Below are 20972 nucleotides of genomic sequence, written 5' to 3'. Positions count from 1 at the left end.
AAAACTAGTAATTATAAGGGAAGGAAGATGCAAATTGAAGAAATGAAAAGCCAATGGCTCCCAGACGGGCACTTTAGGTGAAGGAGATTTTCCCCTGCAGTATGAAAGTGACAGAAAGAGGTCTCCTGCTATTATCGGGACTATTTCACCTCTCGGTGAGGAATGTGCGAGTAACGAAGATTTCCTCCATAAAGGTATATATATATTTATCTACCTCCCTATCAGAGCACACAGAAATTCTAAAATGTAAACTAGGCCCTGCCCCCAGTGTTAAGTCTACATGTACTGGGTATGTTCAGGCGCACCCTTCATATGACACGTCCGTGCATCCCCCGCAGTTGCCAACAGTCCTGAATTTGCAGTGATTGTCCCAAAGTTGCAGTCACATTCAGTTTGCCCCAGCCCAAAAGAGGGCAAGGTCTGTACAAACCAAACCCAAAAATGGGCAGTACAGGCTGCTACTGATTTTTAGAAAACTTTGAGTATCATATCTGGCCTGTTTGACAGCCCATGCATCATCCCAACCTTCCCACTGGACTCCCAACAGTGACTTTTGCGCATCTTCATGACATTTAGTGGCTTACCTCTGCGCCCCGGGTACACGTGCGGGTAGTATTCATAGTACAGATCTGGCTGGTCGAGGTTTTTAAAAGGTTCAAACTCCATTTCGGCATTTTGAAACAGTCCAAGCTTCACCAACAAGGAGAGCCTGAGAAACCAGAGCTGGAAGACACATAGATATCTGGTTAGGTCGGCCATTACTACGGATTCTTCACCATTACAGGACTCTTGTGTGTCTTGACCGTCCCAAGTATCATTTGCCTCTTGATGGATGGTCATAAATACCTCCTAATAGACCTACTTCCACCTAAATATACAACACAATCTGTTTTGAACCACATATGGCCAAATCCCTACACCTTTGTGACAACCAACAGCCACACCTTAAAATCACCTGCCCATTTGGCCCCTCCGGTGGGCGGGGCATCAGCTCCGGTCAGTACCCAGTATTTTTAGTTTGTTTCGAGCCAAAGCCAGGAGTGGATTTCATAGAAGGGGGAAGAATAGGAGCTTCCTTTATATATTCTCCATTCCAGTTGAAGACACTCTTGGATTTGGCCCAAAAAACAGCAACTCCCCCCCCTAAAAAAAAAATACATTCCCCAGTTTCTAAGATCTCTTCTTGCGGTTATACATCTGTACAGTTAAGTAATGTTGTATGTTCTGCCCATGTGATGGATATACAGGTGTACGGTATGTTACAGCTACAGTACAGGTAGTAGGGCTGTACGATCAATCCCACCATAGGGTAGGGGGGAGTATAAAGCTTTTTATTTTTATAGCGGGCATGGATGGCTTTATAATAGAGTGATTTAGGTCACTAAAGGGCCTTTGTCCCAAATTGCCCAGACAGATTTCCTGGGGGGGCAACTTGTGATTACAATCAGTGTCAGCAGGTGGCGCTATTGTTATATTGTTTATAGCGAGGCTATGTCAAGCGCCAAACTGTCACATGCAAGTAGATTTACCCAGGAAACTAAGAGGAACACCGAATGGACAAGACGGCCCACCTAGCTGGGATGTCTCTAGGCTTACCCTTCCATTTTTTTTTTGTAAATTTAAGAATAACCCATCTTTCAAATCCCTGCCAGGTGGGGCACAGCATATAGAGAAGCAGCCATAAATTTCTGTGCCATCTATATACACTTAAAAGGGGGTTTTGGCCTACAATTCTTGATGACGTATCCTAAGGATAAGTCCCACGTGTAAGAAAAGTTGTCATTGTCAATTGTTTCTCATATATTTACAATATATTTAATTGACTGCAAACTATAATATGGTCATCTTGGTAGGAATACCCCTTTAAAGAGGACCTTTCAGGTCCTCAGGCACATGCGGTTTTATATACCGCTAGAAAACAGACTAGCCTATGTCGCCCGGGCTGGAGATATCGATGATGTTATAACGGCACCAATCTCTGCGCACTGTCAGAAGGGAGTTCCTGACAGTATACACAGTATAGATACTATATACTGTATACACTGTATACACAGTATAGACTGTATACAACGTCCATAGACTGGGAGGCGTTCTTCACAGCTTAGCGTCATCGCTGGGCGGTAAGGGCAGCCCCCTTTGACAGTACAGAGCTATGGACGAGTACGAGTACAGCCCAGCTAGACTGTCAGGAACGCCCTTCTGACAGTGGGTAGAGATCAGTAACGGCACCGATATCTCCAGCCCCGGGGCACATAATGGGAAAGCTGACAGTGCGCTGAATTCATGGCTTTCTAGCAGTATATAAAACCGCATGTGCCTGAGGACTTGAAAGGTCCTCTTTAAGGAAAGCACACGCTATGAACCATTACCCTTGAGGGCCACATCATTAAAAAGGACCTCCAGCACAGGAAGACTATGGAGCAGCGTCCTCTCCTAAACAATAAGATCCTAGCACACGGCATAGATATGACAGCTCGGACCGGACCGGTCGCTCCATTATTCTTTGTTAAATTAGTGCTTTATTGAAACCAGTCGGCCAAGCAATAAATAGCAATCTCACCTGCAGCGAGTCAGTGGTGTGGTTAGTCGGCTGACCGCTCTTGCCATACCCTTGCCCATGGGCATTGAGAAGCCTCCCACTCAGGTCGACTGCAGCCCGCCAATTCTTACTATTCTGTGGGAAGAGAACAGAAGATGGTAACTAATAAATGATGCCAATAAAACGCTCAGCTGCTTCATTTGCTTGAAGCGGCTCGATCTAGTCATCAGTAATGATGACAAGGTCAGTAAAGATGGCCAGAAAAGCCAGGGATGTCATTTGTCAAAGCTGTACGTATAATTAGGCAGTAAGTGAAGCCAAGCATGAGGCGCTGTTTAGAGCGAGCACAAGACACCAACAATATTAGACACAGTAAACCCCCCTTCATTTGCAGAGATGTTAATGGCCTAAATTTTACTGAGGGTGAAAGCAGCCACACGCTGCATAGATAATGGAGGACGCCTGGAAATGAATTTAATAAAAGAACGGAGAGAACTGGAGGATTCTTTACTTAATAAATATCATTTATAGTCAAACATTATAAATCATGGACGGAGGCTCCGAAAGAAAGTCCTTCCATAGCATGGAATAAAAACACCTCAGTCTGGGGCCGGTCAGGGCTTATGCTTTACTATACCGCTCATGTACCCCTTAAACAAAAAAGCAGGTTTTTTTTTTTCTAAAAGACAGGAAAACATGGCAGACATCTTTTTCTTGTTTTACAAAAAAAAAAAAAAGAAAAAAAAGAGAGAGATGCGCACATATTAAACAATAAGACATCATGTACAGAGAAGAGCGAGTAGTATTCCATTGAGTAGGTATGCGATCGAATAAGATAAGATAATCCCTTAATAGTCCCACCTTGGGGAAATTTCAGGAATACTACGGTATTCGAAATATTCGTACTCTGTTGAATACCACGCGACATATGCAGTAAAAATTTTATTCCCCTCCCACCTTCCCTGGCGCTTTTTTACACCAATAACTATGCAGGGGAGGTGGGACAGGAACTAGGACAATGTAGGCATTAAAAGAAAAAAAAAAATCGTATTCCTGTCTGTTTGGCCGCTTGTGCTCACTGGCCCAAATGAACAAAGTCGTGGAAGCGCGGGTGGAACACGGATGACATCCATGTGCTGCCTGTGCCATTTAATCACGGCCCGGCGACACGTACACGGTTGTGTGAATGCCGCCTAAGCCAGTACTCTGATAAATAAATTATAATATATATATATATATATATATATATATATATATATTTATTATAAACTATATAATATAATCTAATAGATTTATTAATTTTTAAGTTGAAAAATACTTTTTTTTTTTTTTGCTCTATTTGTTTCGTTTTTAAACAGATGCATAGCAGTATAGTAAAAAGGTGATGTGACGCTAGCCTAATATGTACAGCAGTCCTTTTTATATATTCAGCATCACATCGTGAGCCAAACTTTGGCATATATCCTTCCAGGGTATATAGTAACTGTACCCATATGGCTCCACTCATCCAAAAGAGGTCCAAAGTGTAAACTTTTGGCCTTTGTCAGGTAAGTAGACATCAATATAATATTTTATTACAATGGAAGCCAATTAGTTTTATATATTTTTTTTTTTTATAAATACGTAATGTCACTAATTTGCTTACTATATAATATAATAATAAACTTCAAATAATAATACTATAAGCATACATACACACAATTATTTTCAGTGTCACTATAGTAAATGGTCACTAACTTTTCATAAAGCAAAAGTTCAAACAAATATAAGAAACCTTGAAATATTTCTTAGAAGAAATGCTTCTTTCTTCAATTATCCTTCCTCCTATACAATCAGAAATCCTCTTGAACCCATCTCCCAAGATAGACCACAAGAGCTTTTTATATATAACATATCCTCAGGATAGGTCACATTTGGTAGGAGCTGAGCTGCATTAATGGCGCCCGATCACTATACAGGGCACAGAGCTTTCCGTATCTGGCTCCATCCACTATTCGTAGAGACCGGGTGCTCCCCTGACCAGTTGATCCCTGTAGGGTCCGGTGTCAGCCTCAACTATTTATGGACTATCCAAAAGCCAACACCCCCCCCCCCCCCCCGAATGAGAAAAAAAAAACCTGGATATACCGCCACTGATAATATACTTCCCTCTGCTATGGAGAGAAATAATAGAAGGGAAACCAGTCAAACAATACCATGCCCAGTCAAGCCGATGACCGACAAGTTTGTTTTGCCTATACAATGATCATGTCTATTGCAGTGGTTCTTAACCAGGGTTCGATGGAACCCTAGGCCCTATGCACGGTTGATTTTGTGCACCAGTAAAAAGACATATACCTATGTCTTGAATTTGGAAAAAAATCATATTTGATTTATCACTAAAGAAGGGTTCGGTGAATGTGCATGAAACTGGTGGGTTCGGTACCTCAAACAAGGTTAAGAACCACTGGTCTATTGGAAACACCCTTTGTATCTTCATTGTCTATGTATATACAGTGTGTGTATATCCTCTACAGTGCAACTTGTATACCTGTAACCTAGAAGTGGGAGAAATTTATGTGGCTGCAAAAAGTTATGTGAAATTGCATAAAAAAAATGAAATGTGAAATTCTCTACTTGAGCAGGCAGAGTAAGGCCGTGTTCTTTACATGGCTGCTGAGGGGGAATGGTGATTTATCCTGCTGTAATGGAGCTCTGTACGAGCATCTGTTGTGTTACCAGTCATTCCAGGACATGAAAGCGCTTACCCATGCCGTAGGCGCTCCACGCGGCAATCTGAACCGAACAGAGAAAAATCCCACAACGACCATCAGGCATAGGATATGTGGCAGTATCACCACCAGCAACCCATCATCGCTCCCTTGTTACTTTAAAAGGGAGTCTGTCAACCAGAACCCAACCCCGCAGATAGGTACAATCACACAGTGTAAATCACTTCCTCCATTGCAGAGATATTGTTTGTTGCCAACATTCAAATCAGCTCTTTGGAACAATGAGGTCGTTGCCGCTTATCTCTTTGGAGCCATGAGGGTCTTTCCAAATGTGACACGAGTTAATTTGCATATTGACAAAAATGGTGAATTCGCAACGGAGGCAGCAATTCACAAAGGAAAGACACTGTCTGATTCAGATGATCCTAACCTAAGTATCTGTGGGGCTGGGTTCTGGCGACAAACTTCCCTTTAAAAGCTAAAACACCAGATTGGTTTTTTTGTTGCAGATTTTGCTGTGTTTTTTTTTTTTTTTTGAGCCAGAAGTGGATTAAACAGAAGGGAAATGTCTAAGAGCCTCCTTTATATTTCCCATTCCTTTTCAAGCTTCTCCTGACTTTGACTCAAAAAAAGCAGCAAAATCTGCAACAACAAAAAAAAGCGGCATTTCCGCAACGTGTGAAATCTGATTGACTGGCAAATGATATGCACAGTGTTGAAGTTCTAACACTGATAGGTGTCAAGATAAGACTTTACCACTGCAGAGAACAGGCAATAAATCAAGAAACAGTGTCCCCCTGCCCTCTCCATAGACTTCTGTATCTAAGATGAATAGAGATCTGGACTCCATGATTCTAAGGAAGAAGAGAGTAGTCTAATAAGTGAAGGAGGAAATGGATTTCTTTAATAAGATATAGTACAAAGTTTATTACATTCAAGTGTGATCTTATAATATAATTGGAGGTACGCTTTAATTAACCCCAGGAGAGGCAGACTTGGCATAGGCAGGTAAGAACCATTAGATCACTAATGCATAAGGACTTGGAGAAGGATAAGTGTCCCCAAACCTGCTAACAGGTTACCTTTAAATCTGCAGCACTTGTCTTGCTGTCAAAAATACAAGAAACCCAACAAAAACTTGACAGACTCCAATAATGGGATCCATCACGATTCGTCAGTATGAATTATAAGACAGAATTGGCATCGCTGCCATGTTACTAATGTGAACAGTGCCTTAGGCTCTAGTATTGTTTTGCTTAAAGTTGGAGGCATACGCTGCGAAATAATGACATATAGCTCTGACAAAAGGCTGCTATGTCTGTCATCGTAAAGGATTCAATGCCACATAGAATTTCATTTTGAATTTAAAAAAAACCGCTCTCTTTCTCTGTATATACATTATATATATGAATATATATATATATATATATATATATATATATATATATATGTACAGGCACACAGGTTTCTGACATATGGGTGGTCTTGAATGGGCCTCTGCCCCAGATGTGGGTCCCGTCCGCAATGTGGGGCTTTGGCCTAAGAAAGGCTATTCTTCTCCTACCTTTAGATGTCTTCTCCGTGCCGCCTTTTCGGTAGAAAACCAGTTTTTCTTCGGTATGCAAATGAGTTGTCTCCCAGCACTGGGGGCGGTCTTCAGCGTTCAAACAGCACTGAGGGCGTCCCCAAGGCTGTGAGAGAAATCTCTAGCGACGCCTCTTCACGCGTCTTCTTCCATCCTGGGTTTCAATCTTCTAGGCTTTGGGATGACAGTAAGATGTGTAAGCAGCCATTTTCTTGTGGCCTGTAGAAGAATAGCCTTTCTTAAGGCTATTCCTACGAGTTAGGGACAAACAAAAAAAATAAAAAAAATTGTCATTTAAATGATAGAATCGCTTTAATCCACTCATGTTCTCTCACTTTTCTGCGTCTCTAATTTCCTCTCTATCGACATCCACCTTTTTGTTCCTCTTCAGGTACGGTAAGTCCTCTCCAAATTGAGAAGAACAGAATGCTGGCTCTGCATCCTCGACCATCTGTCTCCATATTTTTTTGGGAAACTCCTCAATCTACTCCATACCAACTATTTCTTAAAACTACTTCACCGCCAACTATAAGCCTCAAGGGAATGTCAGCACTGAGCCCTCATATATAATGTGTGCCATGTCGTAATGTTCTAACAGGGTTTTTTTTTTTTTTTTTAAACAATATAGTTTTATGAAAAAAACATCATATCATTAAAGGTATCAAGATAACGAATTTGTATCAGCGCCATAGACGGCGGATAAAATGATGCCCAATGTGACTAAGATTTAGCAAAATTTTGGCGCTGCTTGTGATTAGCCCCGCTGCCTTACCGCTAAAGCAGACAGCTTGATGTCAACACTAGAGATGAGCGAGTAGTATTCGATCGAATACCTCGCTCCCATAGGAATGCGTGTAAGCGGCCGAACACCGAGGGGTTAAGCACAGTGAATGTTTGATGTACTTAACCTGTTGGTCTTTGGCCGCTTACATGCATTCCTATGGCTGCGAGGTATTTGATCGAATACTACTCGCTCATCTCTTGTCAACACTATCTGGACCTACAGGTGAAGATAAGTTGAATATCAGGAGTGTGCAGTAGTAATCATGGTCGGGACCAATTTTGGAAAAAATGTTACCAACTCTGGCTTCAAAATATAATGATGAATTACTTTTTTTTTCCATTACCATATATACTCGAGTATAAGCCGACCTGAATATAAGCCGAGGCCCCTAATTTTACCACAAAAAACTGGGAAAACTTATTGACTCAAGTATAAGCCGAGGGGGGGAAATGCAGCAGCTACTGGAGAATTTCAAAAATTAAAATGGTCGGAGTTTTTGGGTGCAGTAGTTGCTGGGAAAGGGGAGGGGCTGTTTTGGTTGTCTGTCTGCCCCTCCCCTGAGCTTGAGGACTGTTTTTTTTCCCCCACTTGGAATTCAGCCGGCTGAATATAGGGGATCTGCAGTGCTCCTATTAACCCCTTCCCGACGGAACAGGAGCACTGCAGATCCCCTATATTCAGTAGACTGGGCACTGTCAGACACAGGGATACCTAATGTGTTTGTGTATCACAGTCATTTTCTACTTTTATATGTATTCTAGGGAAAGGAGGGATTTACAACTTTTGTACCGTTTGTTGCATATTCACTTTCATAGGAATGAATAAAGAATTAATATGGAAAACCGGAGTCGGTGTCAGTGGTTTTGGACTTGCAACTCCACAGTGTCGGAACATATTATATCTACCCCCATCCTCCCTCCGGTACTACAACTGTTTTGCAACTTGGAAATCTGAATGTAGCCCAAGACAGGACGGCATGAATGCAAAATATCCAAACTAAATGAATTGAGATGCGCAAATTCATGTTGGCTAATAGACATGACTTTTCGATTTTGATGCTTTTGTGGTTAATTGCCCAGATATTAGACATGGGGGCAGGTCCTAGACATGGGTGACTAGATCAGCCATAGCAGATGAGAGAGAGATAATCCTTTAATAGTCCCACAGTGGGGAAATTTCAGTAAAGTTATAGCCTCCCCGTTGGGGAATCGAACCCCGGTCTCCTGCGTGACAGGCCGGGATACGTACCACTATACTAATGAGGACAAGATTAGGAACCTATGTCAATGACTAACCTTCGCATTGCTAAAATAAATTAAAAAAATATAAAAAATATACTGCAAGTAAATATTCTGATCATGAAAAACACAAAAAAAACCCATAAGATTCCAAAATATAATGCCACCCTTTAAAAAAAAAAAAAAAATCTCATAAAAAAAATACAAAACCAGCATTTTTTTTCGACTACAAATGAAATGTGGAATTACAATCCCGCTCATTCCTTCCTGCACGGGGACGGCACATTTTCCACAGACACTGCTAATAGTACCTGTGCGCACTCCCTCCCCAGAAACAAAGACTCAAAGGGGGCCATTAACTGTACATGTGACACCATTAAGGTGATTAAAATGTCCTCCTCCAGCAGCCATGACATTCTTCTCCATCATAAATTACACCGCTACAGCACCTTGGCACAGCTCTGCAAAATGCATTTATTAACCCTTCCCGAGGTGTTCCTCTTCTATAGAAATGAGAGTGCGCAGATTCTCCATTATACCATTAAAAGCTTTTTAGCAGCCCGCTGCAGCCGTCTATTCCCTGCTCAGCGCCAACCCAGCAATTGACCCTTCTAAGCTTGACAGATCCATCTATGGGTGATTAACACGTGATATGCGGAAACGTGCTGGATGGGAAAGCTTTATCGTCAGGCTCTTCTCTGTCCAAGTAGGAAACGATGGCCTCCCCACCACATGTAAGCGCAGGACATCATCGGAAGCTTCACAGCGGTTACTTAATATAGACTTGTAAGATAAAGCACTCATTACCTTCCATCTACTAGGAAGAAGGGATTAGCAGTGTCACAGGTATCTGTCTTCTGCCGACCATAGAACCACCACGGAGGGGGAAACCAACTCTCAGCCCCCGCATAGATCAGCTTTTCAGGGCCAGATTATATAATATACAGAGCTGAAGCTGTGGAGTATATTATACACTGTGGAGTATAGTATACACTGTATAGTAGCCAGTCGTCTTTCAGTCCCTCGACGATTAGATACTTCAACAAAGAAATTGAACAGCTCCTTTAAGTAGTCATACACCATTTATACATCTGAGTGCCCAAGGAGTGAACAGCCATCACTCCCAAGCCCCCCCGTACACATGCATACCCTGTTCAGCCAAGCTTGCTTGTGTTCTCCATGACAGAGACATCTCTGGTGGCAGCCCATCTCCCCTGTTAACAAAAGTTTCGGGAATACGAAAATCCAACCACCTGCTCTTTCTTTCATCCCCAACATCCGCCATCATGTCCTTGACACCCCAATACACAATAGTTGGTCGGCAGGTTCGCCTGACATTATTCTAAGGTGTATCGCAACGTTCACTATAGCAGGACTCAGCAATACTTCTCCACAATTAGAATTTGATTGGGCTTACACCAATAAAATCTGAGTCACCCATAATGGAACCGTTTCCGAGGACAGTGTAGGGTTTCTAGATTGCTGAGTGCAGGGCTGAGGGGTCAGAAGAAAAATGTTACCAACTTGTGGCTTAAAAAAAAAAAAAAAAAAAAAATTTGAATTAAATTAATTTTTTTGGAAACAATTATGAATAATGTATAATTAAATAGGTTATCCAGGCAAATTGTAAATTTTTATACAGGCGGAGAGAGTTGGAAAAAAAAAAAAAAAAAAAAACAGAAGAAAAAATATACTCACCTGTCCCTGGTGCAGCGATGTCCTCATAGCGCAGTCCAGTGCTCCTGATCTGGCGTCTTCTAAGAGTGAAACTGCTCGCCGCCTGTGACGTCCTGGATCCCTCAGTAGGCCTCAGGGAGAGGCCCATAATGTTACAGGCAGTGACATCTCGTGCCCTTTGCTGAGGCCGCTGATTGTCCTCAATGGTCATGTGTGGCTGAGACATCTGCCACAAGTCAACACTGAACAAAGAAGACCAGACTGCGCTGGGAGGCACCGGAGCATCAAGGAAAGGTAAGTAAAAAGTTTTTACTATTTAAATAATATATTTAATGGCCAGTTTTGCCTGGACAACCCCTTTAAATGTATAATTTGTTACCTATTTATTTTCATAGGAATTATATCACCAGTTTTGTTAGTGAATTAGAGGAGGTTTACGACTTCTGACTCACCTTGGCTTTCAGCCATCTGTGAAGGAATTGGAGTCTGTGGTTTGGCCTACTGACTCTACCAACCTGGCAGGATAAGAATATTTTTTCCATGGAGCATTAAGTTTCAATACCCCAATGAGTCTCTTCAATGATAAACAATAGTCCCCTGTGCTTTGTCTATGCCAACTCATTTAGCAATCCAGTAACTCTACTCTGAACTGATGAAGAGCAGACAGGGTCTAAGGGTAAGTTCACACAGAGATTTTTGGATCGAAACCTGAGGCGGAAATCTGATTTCAACGGGAGCCGTCTTTTTGGTCAGGATTTTGAGGCACATACGGCCTCAAAATCCTGACCAAAAAACTACTTGTGAACTTACCCTAAGGGCGTGTTCGCACAGTGAAATCTGATGATTGAGGGAGATTTCACCTCTAAATCAGCGCCATATACCACCCTTTTTCAGCCTTCCAGATCAGAGCAGGAAGCTGAAAAAATAAGCCTCCTGCTCCATCTTGCTGCGGATTCCATGACTCAAGACAGTCCATAGATCAAGCTCATTCATCCAGGCTATGAGGAGTAGGAGGATGGAAAATGCGTAGAGGAGGTCCACCTTAAATTCCTCTTCATTTTCCGCCATGTGATCTTGCCCTACAGGGTGGGTGTGTGACATGAATCCCAGCGTCATACCATACAGTCTTAAGTATAACAGCTTATTTAAGTTTTGTCCAGAGTATTTCTTTAAGAGATACATTTAACAAAACCAGCCTCTTTTGATCAGGGGAACCAAAAACCTTCTTACCGCCAATCATTACAATGGCAAGAAGAAGAATGAAGCGGCAAAGAAAGTCAAAGTAGCGCACAAGTAGTAATGATGGCGGTATTTCAATACATACTACAGAAAACGCTGCAGCTGCCTCCGGATTATGAATGAGTGTATAAAACGCAGCAGGGCTCGGTGCACACCAGACAACAGCGGGGAAAAAAAAAATAGGGCACGGAACAAATAAATGGATGATGTTTATACACAGCGGTGAGCCTCACAATAATACAGCAAACATCAAATCCAGGTCACTGTATACCCGCACGCTCTCACGACTCAAAGCTGATTTTTTAATATTTCATAGCTCCCCTTATTGCACACTGTATGTTTCCAGCCCTCCGCATAGCAGCTGAACTCCACATTGCCTTGTTTGGAACAAAAAGACTAGAGGAGAAAAAGAAGTCAGTCAAAGGCACCTAAATAGAACACGAAATACATACATAGTATAGTATACCGCTACTCCATGGAATATGTATGCTTTATCATTCCCCATGTAGTCACCACCTGTGTATTTTTGAGATGGGCAGCATGGTGGCTCAGCGATTAACACTGTTGCACTGGAGCCCTGGATTCAAATTCAACCAAGGCGTGTGTATGTTCCCCCTGGGTTTGCTCTGGTACTCTGGTTTCCTCCCACACTCCAGAGACATACGGTACATACATACATACATACATACATACATAGTTTGTGAGCCCTATATGGGATGGTGACTGAAAATGTCTGTAAAGTGCTGCAGAACAGGATGGCGCTATACAAGTAAGTGAAATACATTGTAAGGCAGGGTTGCAAAATCCAGTAACATAACTAAACATTTACGTATTTTTACACAAATCTATAGTGCAAGTGAAGACCAACTTTGTAATATTCTTTCTTAAAGAAAAAGACCTTTTTCTTCACTTATTTGCTTCCTCTGGCCATTTGTCAAATCTATACAATAGAAGCCTATGGAGATAGGAGAGAGAGGCAGAAGAGAGATCTAAACTACAGAGAGACAGTTTTCTTTCACAGCACAACAGGATAATCCTGAATTACTATCCAGCCTTTTCCTGACAGAAGGGACTCATTTAACTTCATATCTCTGTCTCTCCTCCCCTTTCCATAGACTCCACTTTAAAGTGACCCTGCTTGTGTATAAAGTATGGACTGAAATCACTCAGATATGACATAAAAACAGGAGGAATAATTAAAGGGGTTATCCAGCTACCAAAAATTATCTGCAAATCCATCCACAAAAGTGCTAAATCCTCACTGTTCCCATGTGCACTCTTTTCTTTGTGTTATTTTACTTGCAGCTCCTTCTTCTGGGGATAATATCACTCCTTAGGGCTAGTTCACACGTGAACAAAGGGGTGGATTTTGACAGCAAAATTTCGCTTCAAAGTCCGCCCCTTTACAATAGTGGTCTATGTAGATTGCATTTTTTCTTTCTTCAGGCGGAAGCCGCGGCGCGCTGAGCCGTGGCTTTTGCCTAGCGGCAGCACCCTTCGGTTTCGATTCATTCATTTGAGCCGGCTACGGAGGGGAAAGGCGTGACCGCGGTAGTTGTGGCAGGCGGGTTTTCACCCGAGAGTGACGCGGCTCCCGTGTCACTCTCTGTGTCAAAAACCGTCCCCACTGCCGCCGTGTGAACGAGTCCTTAAGGAGAGATCACCATCGCAGGCGTAAAGAGCCTTACAAAACCGTTTTCGCTCCACTGGGGGATTATGGGGAAAATAGGCAAATCTGTTTCCCAAGATGAAAAATGCAGTGAATCTGTTGACAAACTACATTTCCCATGATGCATCTCACTGGATTGTAACACTCTGTGCTATCAAAAATCTTAAAGGGAATTACAGTAACAAAAAGTTATCCCTGATCCAGAAGACTGGTTTATTCTAAAGTATCTACAAGTTGTTTAAAGATGCTTCAGATGTATCTAAGCGTCTCAAGGTGCGTTATTATTCTGATGCATCTTTAGACCCTTCAGTTTACAGCAGCTATTCGATGGCTTTATTTATGTCAAAATTTTGCACCGAATTTTGCACCTACACATCAGATCCAATGGACGAAACCATGCTGCAGGACTGACTTTTCAGTTTTAAAAAAAGGCCACCCAACTGACCCGAATTAAGACTATGGGGTCCCTCCATTCAGGTCAGTCATAGAACAGATCCAATTTTGGCCATTTTTCAATTCTTTTGGTCTTCAAACAGACCAGAAGGGACAAAATGGTGCTTATGTGAACTAAGCATAATTCCATTAAAGGGGTTTTCCCATGTCAGCCTTTCAGCCAGGCTGTATATCTCTCCCCCCTCCTGCTGACTGGGACACATACTACTTCTGTAGGTCAGATAATCTGCAGATTCTTGTACAGAACGAACAAAGTGTTATCTGTGTGTTTACATAGAGAGATAACAGACTGGGATTTATCAGATAACTGCAATTAGCTGAATGGACTGTCTTGCCGGAAAGAGAAGTGAGTGACGTCACTTGTCCTATAGGTCCATGGTTATAGCAACGCTGTGTAAACAATGGGGGGGGGAATAAATTCACATAGCAGGCAAACAAAGCAGAATTTCTAAAGCAATATATTTTGGAATAGGCTTCACTTTACATAAGCTACTGGTATAGATAGGATCCTTGAGATGGGACAATCTCTTTAAGCCTCCTCACAGTCACACTAAGCAAGACCGTTTCTTACTAAAGGCACATCCCCTTGTCCCTTAAGGCCTTTAAAGTGTATAAAAGTGAGGCAGAGATAATAAGAGTTACCATATACCCAGAGAGAAGCTAAATATCATCCTTGCAGAAAGGGAGCTGGGTCAGTGAAATCATTGACCTGTAGGGCATAACTTTCTTTGGTATATTATTTTCCTAGCAGACATACATTATGTTAATACAAATGAGAACCTTCACCTAGCTATAACCCGTCCTCTTATCTAAGCTAATAGTAACAGGACGACATATACTTACAAGAAGCTGCTTGAGCCCCAGGAAGGTTTGCTCTACAGAGTTGGCGGTGAGGACCTGTCTCTTCATGGCCGCTTGTTCACCCAGGAAGCGCAGCATAAGTTCCCTCACTGCATCACCCTGAAACAGGTAAAATATGATCAGTATTCACAACAAAAGTGTGATCCTGCCATTACATATCATACACTTTGATCAGAAATATTCCACATGCAGAAAAAAAAAAAAATCACAACCATCCTAGCATGGCACCAACTGGTGTTTAAAGTGTATAGCAATGGGCCGTCCAGTCAATGAGCAAGTAGGAACGAATTGTACTTTCAGCTGCCAGAAGGGGAAGAAGACAGATTCAGCCTAGATCTTGTACCCAGCACCTATATAGGGTCCTGGTGACAGACCCCCTTCAACATAAGGTCGTTTTTAACAAATGGCTTCCTATAGGAGCACATGATCAGTCATAAGGGTCCAACTAATGGAAAGAACCTCTCTGCATATGAGATTTTTAAATATTAGGTGAGAAGGTTCACTTTATTGAATTGTGCGGGTGGGTCCATCATGATAGACATGTGGTCTAAGATACTACATAATTAGTAGGAACGTCCACAACAGGAAGTGCCATTTTACAATAATTGTATGACTAAAATGTAAAAAAAAAAAAAAAAAAAAATTATGCTGGCCCACCCTGCTGTGTAAGCGGCCATTTTCTTGAGGTCTATGGGCATGCGCAATTGGCTCTGCCAGAGGCCTAGAAGTTTGAAACCCAGGCCGGAAGAAGATCGCTCCTGAAGAAGGTGGAGGCAGCGCTGGAGAGTTCTCTCGCAGCATTGGGTATGCCTCCAGTGCTGTTTGAGCGCTGAAGACCGCCCCCAGTGCTGTGAGAGAACTCGTTTGCATACAGACGAAAACTGGGATTTCTACCGAATGGTGGCGCGGAGAAGATATGTAAAGGTAGGAGAAGAAAAGCCTTTCTTAAGGCTATTCCTACGTGTTAATGAGAAAAAAAATGTGTTTGAATGATAGGATCCCTTTAAATAAAGGGGGTGTAATGAGATCTGAAAATGTAGTGTATAGAGTTCTCCATTACTGTAAGGACAAGGAGACAAGACAGCAGACAACTTCCTCCTGATAAATTAAGCCACATTGACAAGTTTGGAGGAAAGGAGGCCAAGCTTTTGGAGAAGAGGACATCACACAAGGACTGAGCTGCATTGTGAAATCTCCATTATAGCTGCAGGTAGGTTTTAAAGGGATTGTCCAAATTCAGACCAATATTAAGAGACAGATGTTATTGTTTATATAATGAAAACTTATAGAATTTTCCAATATACTTTCTGTATCAAATCCTCTTGGTTTTCTAGAACTCTGCTTGCTGTCATTCTGAAATTTCCCCAATGTGGGACTATTAAAGGATTATCTTACCTTATCTCTTATTTATCCTGTTGTCTCCCTGTAGATAAAAATCAGCCCGTGGTCATGTGATGTACAGTCCGTGGTCATGTGATGGACGCACAGGTGAAACCTAACCTCACCCTATATCCAGCTGCCTTCTGCACAGACTGAAATCTGCCCTATTAACCCTAGAACGCATACCTGGGGCCTTTTAGGCCTGCATGCTTAACTTTTTGCTCCATTATAATAAAAATTTTGCCCACTATTCAGATTTCAATTTACAATTTTGAAATAAACTTGTGAAAGTAATTTAAGTGTGTTTTTCTATATTATTTGCATGGGGGATAAAAGGCCCCCAATACGTTAAAATTTATGTATTTTTAACGTCATGCGTTCTAGGGTTAAAGAGACAACTATCACCATGAATGTGTACTTTGTCAGTCCGCTAGCTGTCAATGTTGCGGAATGGGCTAATTACAGGAAAGGAACGGAGCAGAGATGGTACATGGATAATAGTAGTCTTAGGCCGTACCAGGTCTAGTTAGACCCAGTAGTAATCTCCTGCTATAGGAACCCCAGTGGTCACACCATCAGTTACCTGACCATCATGACCAACAGATACAGAGATGTTCAATGAGTGCTGTGTAAGGGAGAACTGAGAATAAAGGATCACAACATTCGACCACTATCTCAATAGCTTAAAGGCATTTTTCAGCCCTATATTAAGCCCTATCCAAAAAAATCTGTCATCAGTGTGTGACCTATTGTGGTCCTACATATGAAACCCACACTGTTGCAACAGTCTTTGGGTGCTGGAAACTGCATAAGGATGGCTGGCCCTTATAGCACTGCCCCTATCCAAATAATAGGAAGAGGGCGACATTTCCTTGGAACCCCTGCTATACAGTGAACGGGATTGCTGCACTGCATCTATTACTTGTATAGGGGAGGTGGTGGGCGCTCTACCTGTCCTCTATCTGACACCTACAAACTACACCCTACAGCTCAGTCCTGTGGTGAGGTCATCAGTATGAAGATCAATTTGGGACCGGCAAACCCCTTTAAATTCATGATGGCACAGGCATGAGGAGCAGGAGCACCCTTCACTAAAATATGGAGATGGCCCTTAAAGGGAATCCTCTCAGAATTTCTGTCAGCATCATGTAGAGCACACAGGGACAGAAGGGCAAACAAATATGGAACACTTTAAAAGGGTTTTCCAGGACTTCTTCATTGAAGACCTATATTTAGTTGGCAGATGTCCGACACTTGGGCCCCAGGCTGAGCAGCTGTTTGAGGTGGCTGCTGCATTCAGGTGACTGCTGCAGCCTCTTCAATACTTACCAAACAAATTGCCTTACATTACGGAGCCTATTCACTTGAATGGGGCTGATCTGCAGTCAGGCCAAATGACTATTGAAAGTAATGTGACACTGAGTTCCCCTGCCACTTCAAAGAGATGATCCATGGGGGTGCTGGGGGTCAGAAAACTAGTTTAATGCCCCTGGTGCTAATTTACAAGTAAAAATAAGGCAGCCCCTGCATTGAAAAGCATTCTAGCCTGCCCACACCTTTAGGGCTCATTCACACAGGGCAAGAGGGGGCAGATTTTGGCACAGAATCCACGGCAGAATCTGTCCCCTTGCAATGGTGGTCTATGTAGACCAGTAGCTTACTTTTTTTCCGTGAGCGGCAATATGCCGCCCTTTTTTCAGGTGGATTCTGTGGCTCATTCAGCCGCAGCGTCCGCCTCGTGTCAGCACCCTCCCAACTAGGCCCATTCATTTGGGCCTACTCCAGAGCGTGAAGCTGCGACTGTCGGAAGCCGTGACAGGCGGATTTTGGCCCTATTTTGACGCGGCTTCCCGCGTCAAAATCAGGACCAAAATCCGCCACCTGCGCCCCATGTGGTATCCTCAATGGATGCTCAGAGAAGAGGGCGCTGGCTGGGAAGGAATTGTCCAGGACTAACATAACAATGGCTGCGGCCTCTTGAATAGTTTACAAGCACAGCGCTGTATATTGCATAGTGGCTGTGCTTAGTATAGCAGGTCAGCCCTGGTCATTTGAATGGGACTGAGCTACAGCATGGCCATGTGACCAATGGATACAATGTCACTGGCCCCAAAAGAAGAAGAGGAGCTCACTATCACGGTCTCACACACTCCCTTTGTGCGGGGAGCCCAGGCCATCGAACATAAGGGGACGCCTTAGCACTTGTGACATGCAAATATTGTTTTTTTTGGGTCCTGCAACCTAAATGACTACATTGTTCTCCTTATACTGTCACCAGTTTACAGGGGTGAAAACTGCTGACAGACTCCTTTTAAGTGGTTAAATCTGTTTTGAAGTAGATTTTGTGACATCAGTGCTTGTTCTTTACAGGGACTGTCCAGGATTAGAAAAAACATGGCTGCTTTCTACCAGAAACAGCGCCACGTCTGACCATGTGTTGCGTCTGGTATTGCAGATAAGGCTGGGGTCACACTAGTGTTGTGTGACCATTCAGGAACTCCGTCCCCCATTCCGTTTATAAGACGCAGAGAGAAAAGCCCTGCAAGCAGAACTTTTCTCTCCGCAGACTTTGTGTGAACACCATTATAGTTTATAGGGACCTCAGTTAATCACTGATTTTCACTTTTCGAGTCCCTAAGCACGGATCCGAAGACCGTAAACCCGAATGCTAGCGTAAGCCCTACTGAAGTGAATGGTAGTAAACTGCAATACCTCGTACAACCTGTAAGCAGGACAGGCGCTGTTTCTGAAAACAAATTCTGAACAAGCCCTTGAATAGTTAACTTCTCTAGAAACTGACAGACAGAGCGATGACTAAATCTAAGCCTCCATCAAAGAGCGAGTGGAAAATACATATATGGATTTTCAGCAGTTTCTTCCCCTACATACAAAGTGTCTGTAAGGCAGAACTTGCAGCAAAGTCGAAGTTTTCCAGTGAAAGGTAGAATTTGTGCTTTTTCGGTGACAGGTTGTATAGGAAATTCTGCTGACAGAAACTTTTCTCCTGCTATATAAAGAGTTCGAGGAGTGTACTCCAGTGACAGTACGAGACAGAGCTGCAGAATTTCTATACGAACAGCTTGGGAAGTGCGAGACAGTCTCTGCCCCGATCAGTTTATCACTGTCACTCAGAATATTACACTTCATTACTCATGTAAAGGCTGGCTATGTACGGCTGAGAAACCGCCAACCAAATTAGCATTCTTAAAGAGACTCGAACATTTGCACAAAAATCTCATTAGACCAAACTCACACCTGGTCAAGTCTGATGGCAACAGGATCAAGTCCTAGGCCAAGGCCACGTGGGTCAAGTCTGACGCAGGACATCGGCTGCACACATACCGCAGTGGACCCGACCCATGTGGCCTCAGCCCAAGACTTCATTTTGCTGGTGTTAAAGGGACTCTATCATTGGATACTCTTTTGTTCCTGACTAACACGTAGGAATAGCCTTAAGAAAGGCTATTCGTCTCCTACCTTTAGATGTCTTCTCCGCGCCGCTGTTCAAAAGAAATCCTGGTTTTCTTCGGTACCCAAAAGAGTTCTCTCGCAGCACTGGGGGCGGTCCTCAGTGCTGCTAGAGAACTCTTCAGCATCATCTCCATCTTCTTCAGGAACGCCCCGCCCTGTGTCTTCTTACATCCTGGGTTTCAATCTTCTAAGCCTCGGGAAGAGACGACTGCGCATGCCCAGGCCACAAGAAAATGGCCACTTATACAGTAAGCTGGTGTAAGTGGCTATTTTCTTGTGGCCCGGGCATGCACAGTTGGCTCTGCCTGAGGCCTAGAAGATTGAAACCCAGGACCAAAGAAGACACAGGGAGAGGGCGTTCCTGAAGAAGATGGAGGCGTCATTGGAGATTTCTCTCACAGCATTGGGGACGCCCCCAGAGCTGCGAGAGAACTCATTTGCATACCGAAGACAACCGGGATTTCTACCGAACGGTGGCGTGGAGAAGACATCTAAATTAGAAGAATAGGCTTTCTTAAAGGGGCTCTATCAGCAAAATTATGCTGATAGAGCCCCACATATACGTGAATAGCCTTTAAAAAGGCCATTCAGGCATTGCTAATGTTATATTACTACCCCCTCCCCTTTAAAATAATACACTAAAAAAGAATATGATAATTATACCGTATCGTGCACACTGGGCGGGCATGCACAGTCCGACGCCATCTGTAGCCACACCTACATCTTCTTTCTACTTGCAGCGATGCCCTCGGGTCCCGTCTTCCTCGTCTTCTTCTTCCGGTGTCATTGCTTGTAATCCCGCGCCGACGCTCAGTTCCCCTGCTACTGTGCCGGCGCGGGATTGAAGACGAGGAAGACGGGACCTGAGGAGTAGCAGGGGAACTGAGCATGCTCAGTTACCCTGCTATTGTTCCCCTGCTACTGCGTCGGCGCGGGATTACAAGCAATAACATCGGAAGAAGAAGACGAGGGAGACGGGACCCGAGGTCATCGCTGCAAGAAGAAAGATGATGTAGGCGTGGCTAAAGATGATGTCGGACCGTGCATGCCCGCCCAGCATGCACGATACGGTATGATTATCATATTCTTTTTTTAGGATATTATTTTAAAACGGGGAGGTAGTTTAATATAACATTACCGATGCCTGAATGGCCTTTTTAAATGCTATGCACGCATATGTGGGGCTCTATCAGCATAATTTTGCTGATAGAGCCCCTTTAAGGCTATTCCTATGTGTTAGGGAGAAAAAAAAAAGGGTATCCAATGATAGGATCCTTTTAAACCTGACTAGGTGTGAACTTGATCTAAGCAGGTTTTTGTAAAATCAGCCGATTTTGCGCTTCAGGTTTTGGGGGTGGCTATCGA

At 43.1% G+C, this 20972-nt stretch overlaps 1 protein-coding gene across 2 annotated transcripts in view; it reads right to left on the bottom strand.

Moving 5' to 3' along the window:
• TRAPPC12 (trafficking protein particle complex subunit 12) overlaps positions 1–20972 on the bottom strand; it is an 80365-nt gene that overhangs the window by 49308 nt on the left and 10085 nt on the right. For both annotated transcript variants that reach the window (XM_075269110.1, XM_075269111.1), the window contains exons 3-5: positions 14739–14855; positions 2561–2674; positions 585–723 (exon numbers count right to left, since the gene is read on the bottom strand). In XM_075269110.1, coding sequence (XP_075125211.1) covers positions 585–723; positions 2561–2674; positions 14739–14855 — 370 coding nt within the window. The remainder of the gene's footprint in view (positions 1–584; positions 724–2560; positions 2675–14738; positions 14856–20972) is intronic.

This window comes from Leptodactylus fuscus, chromosome 3, assembly GCF_031893055.1.
Source record: "Leptodactylus fuscus isolate aLepFus1 chromosome 3, aLepFus1.hap2, whole genome shotgun sequence".
NCBI lineage: Eukaryota > Metazoa > Chordata > Amphibia > Anura > Leptodactylidae > Leptodactylus > Leptodactylus fuscus.
The sequence above is the reverse complement of the archived record's forward strand: the minus strand, read 5'-3'. Positions and strand labels throughout refer to the sequence as shown.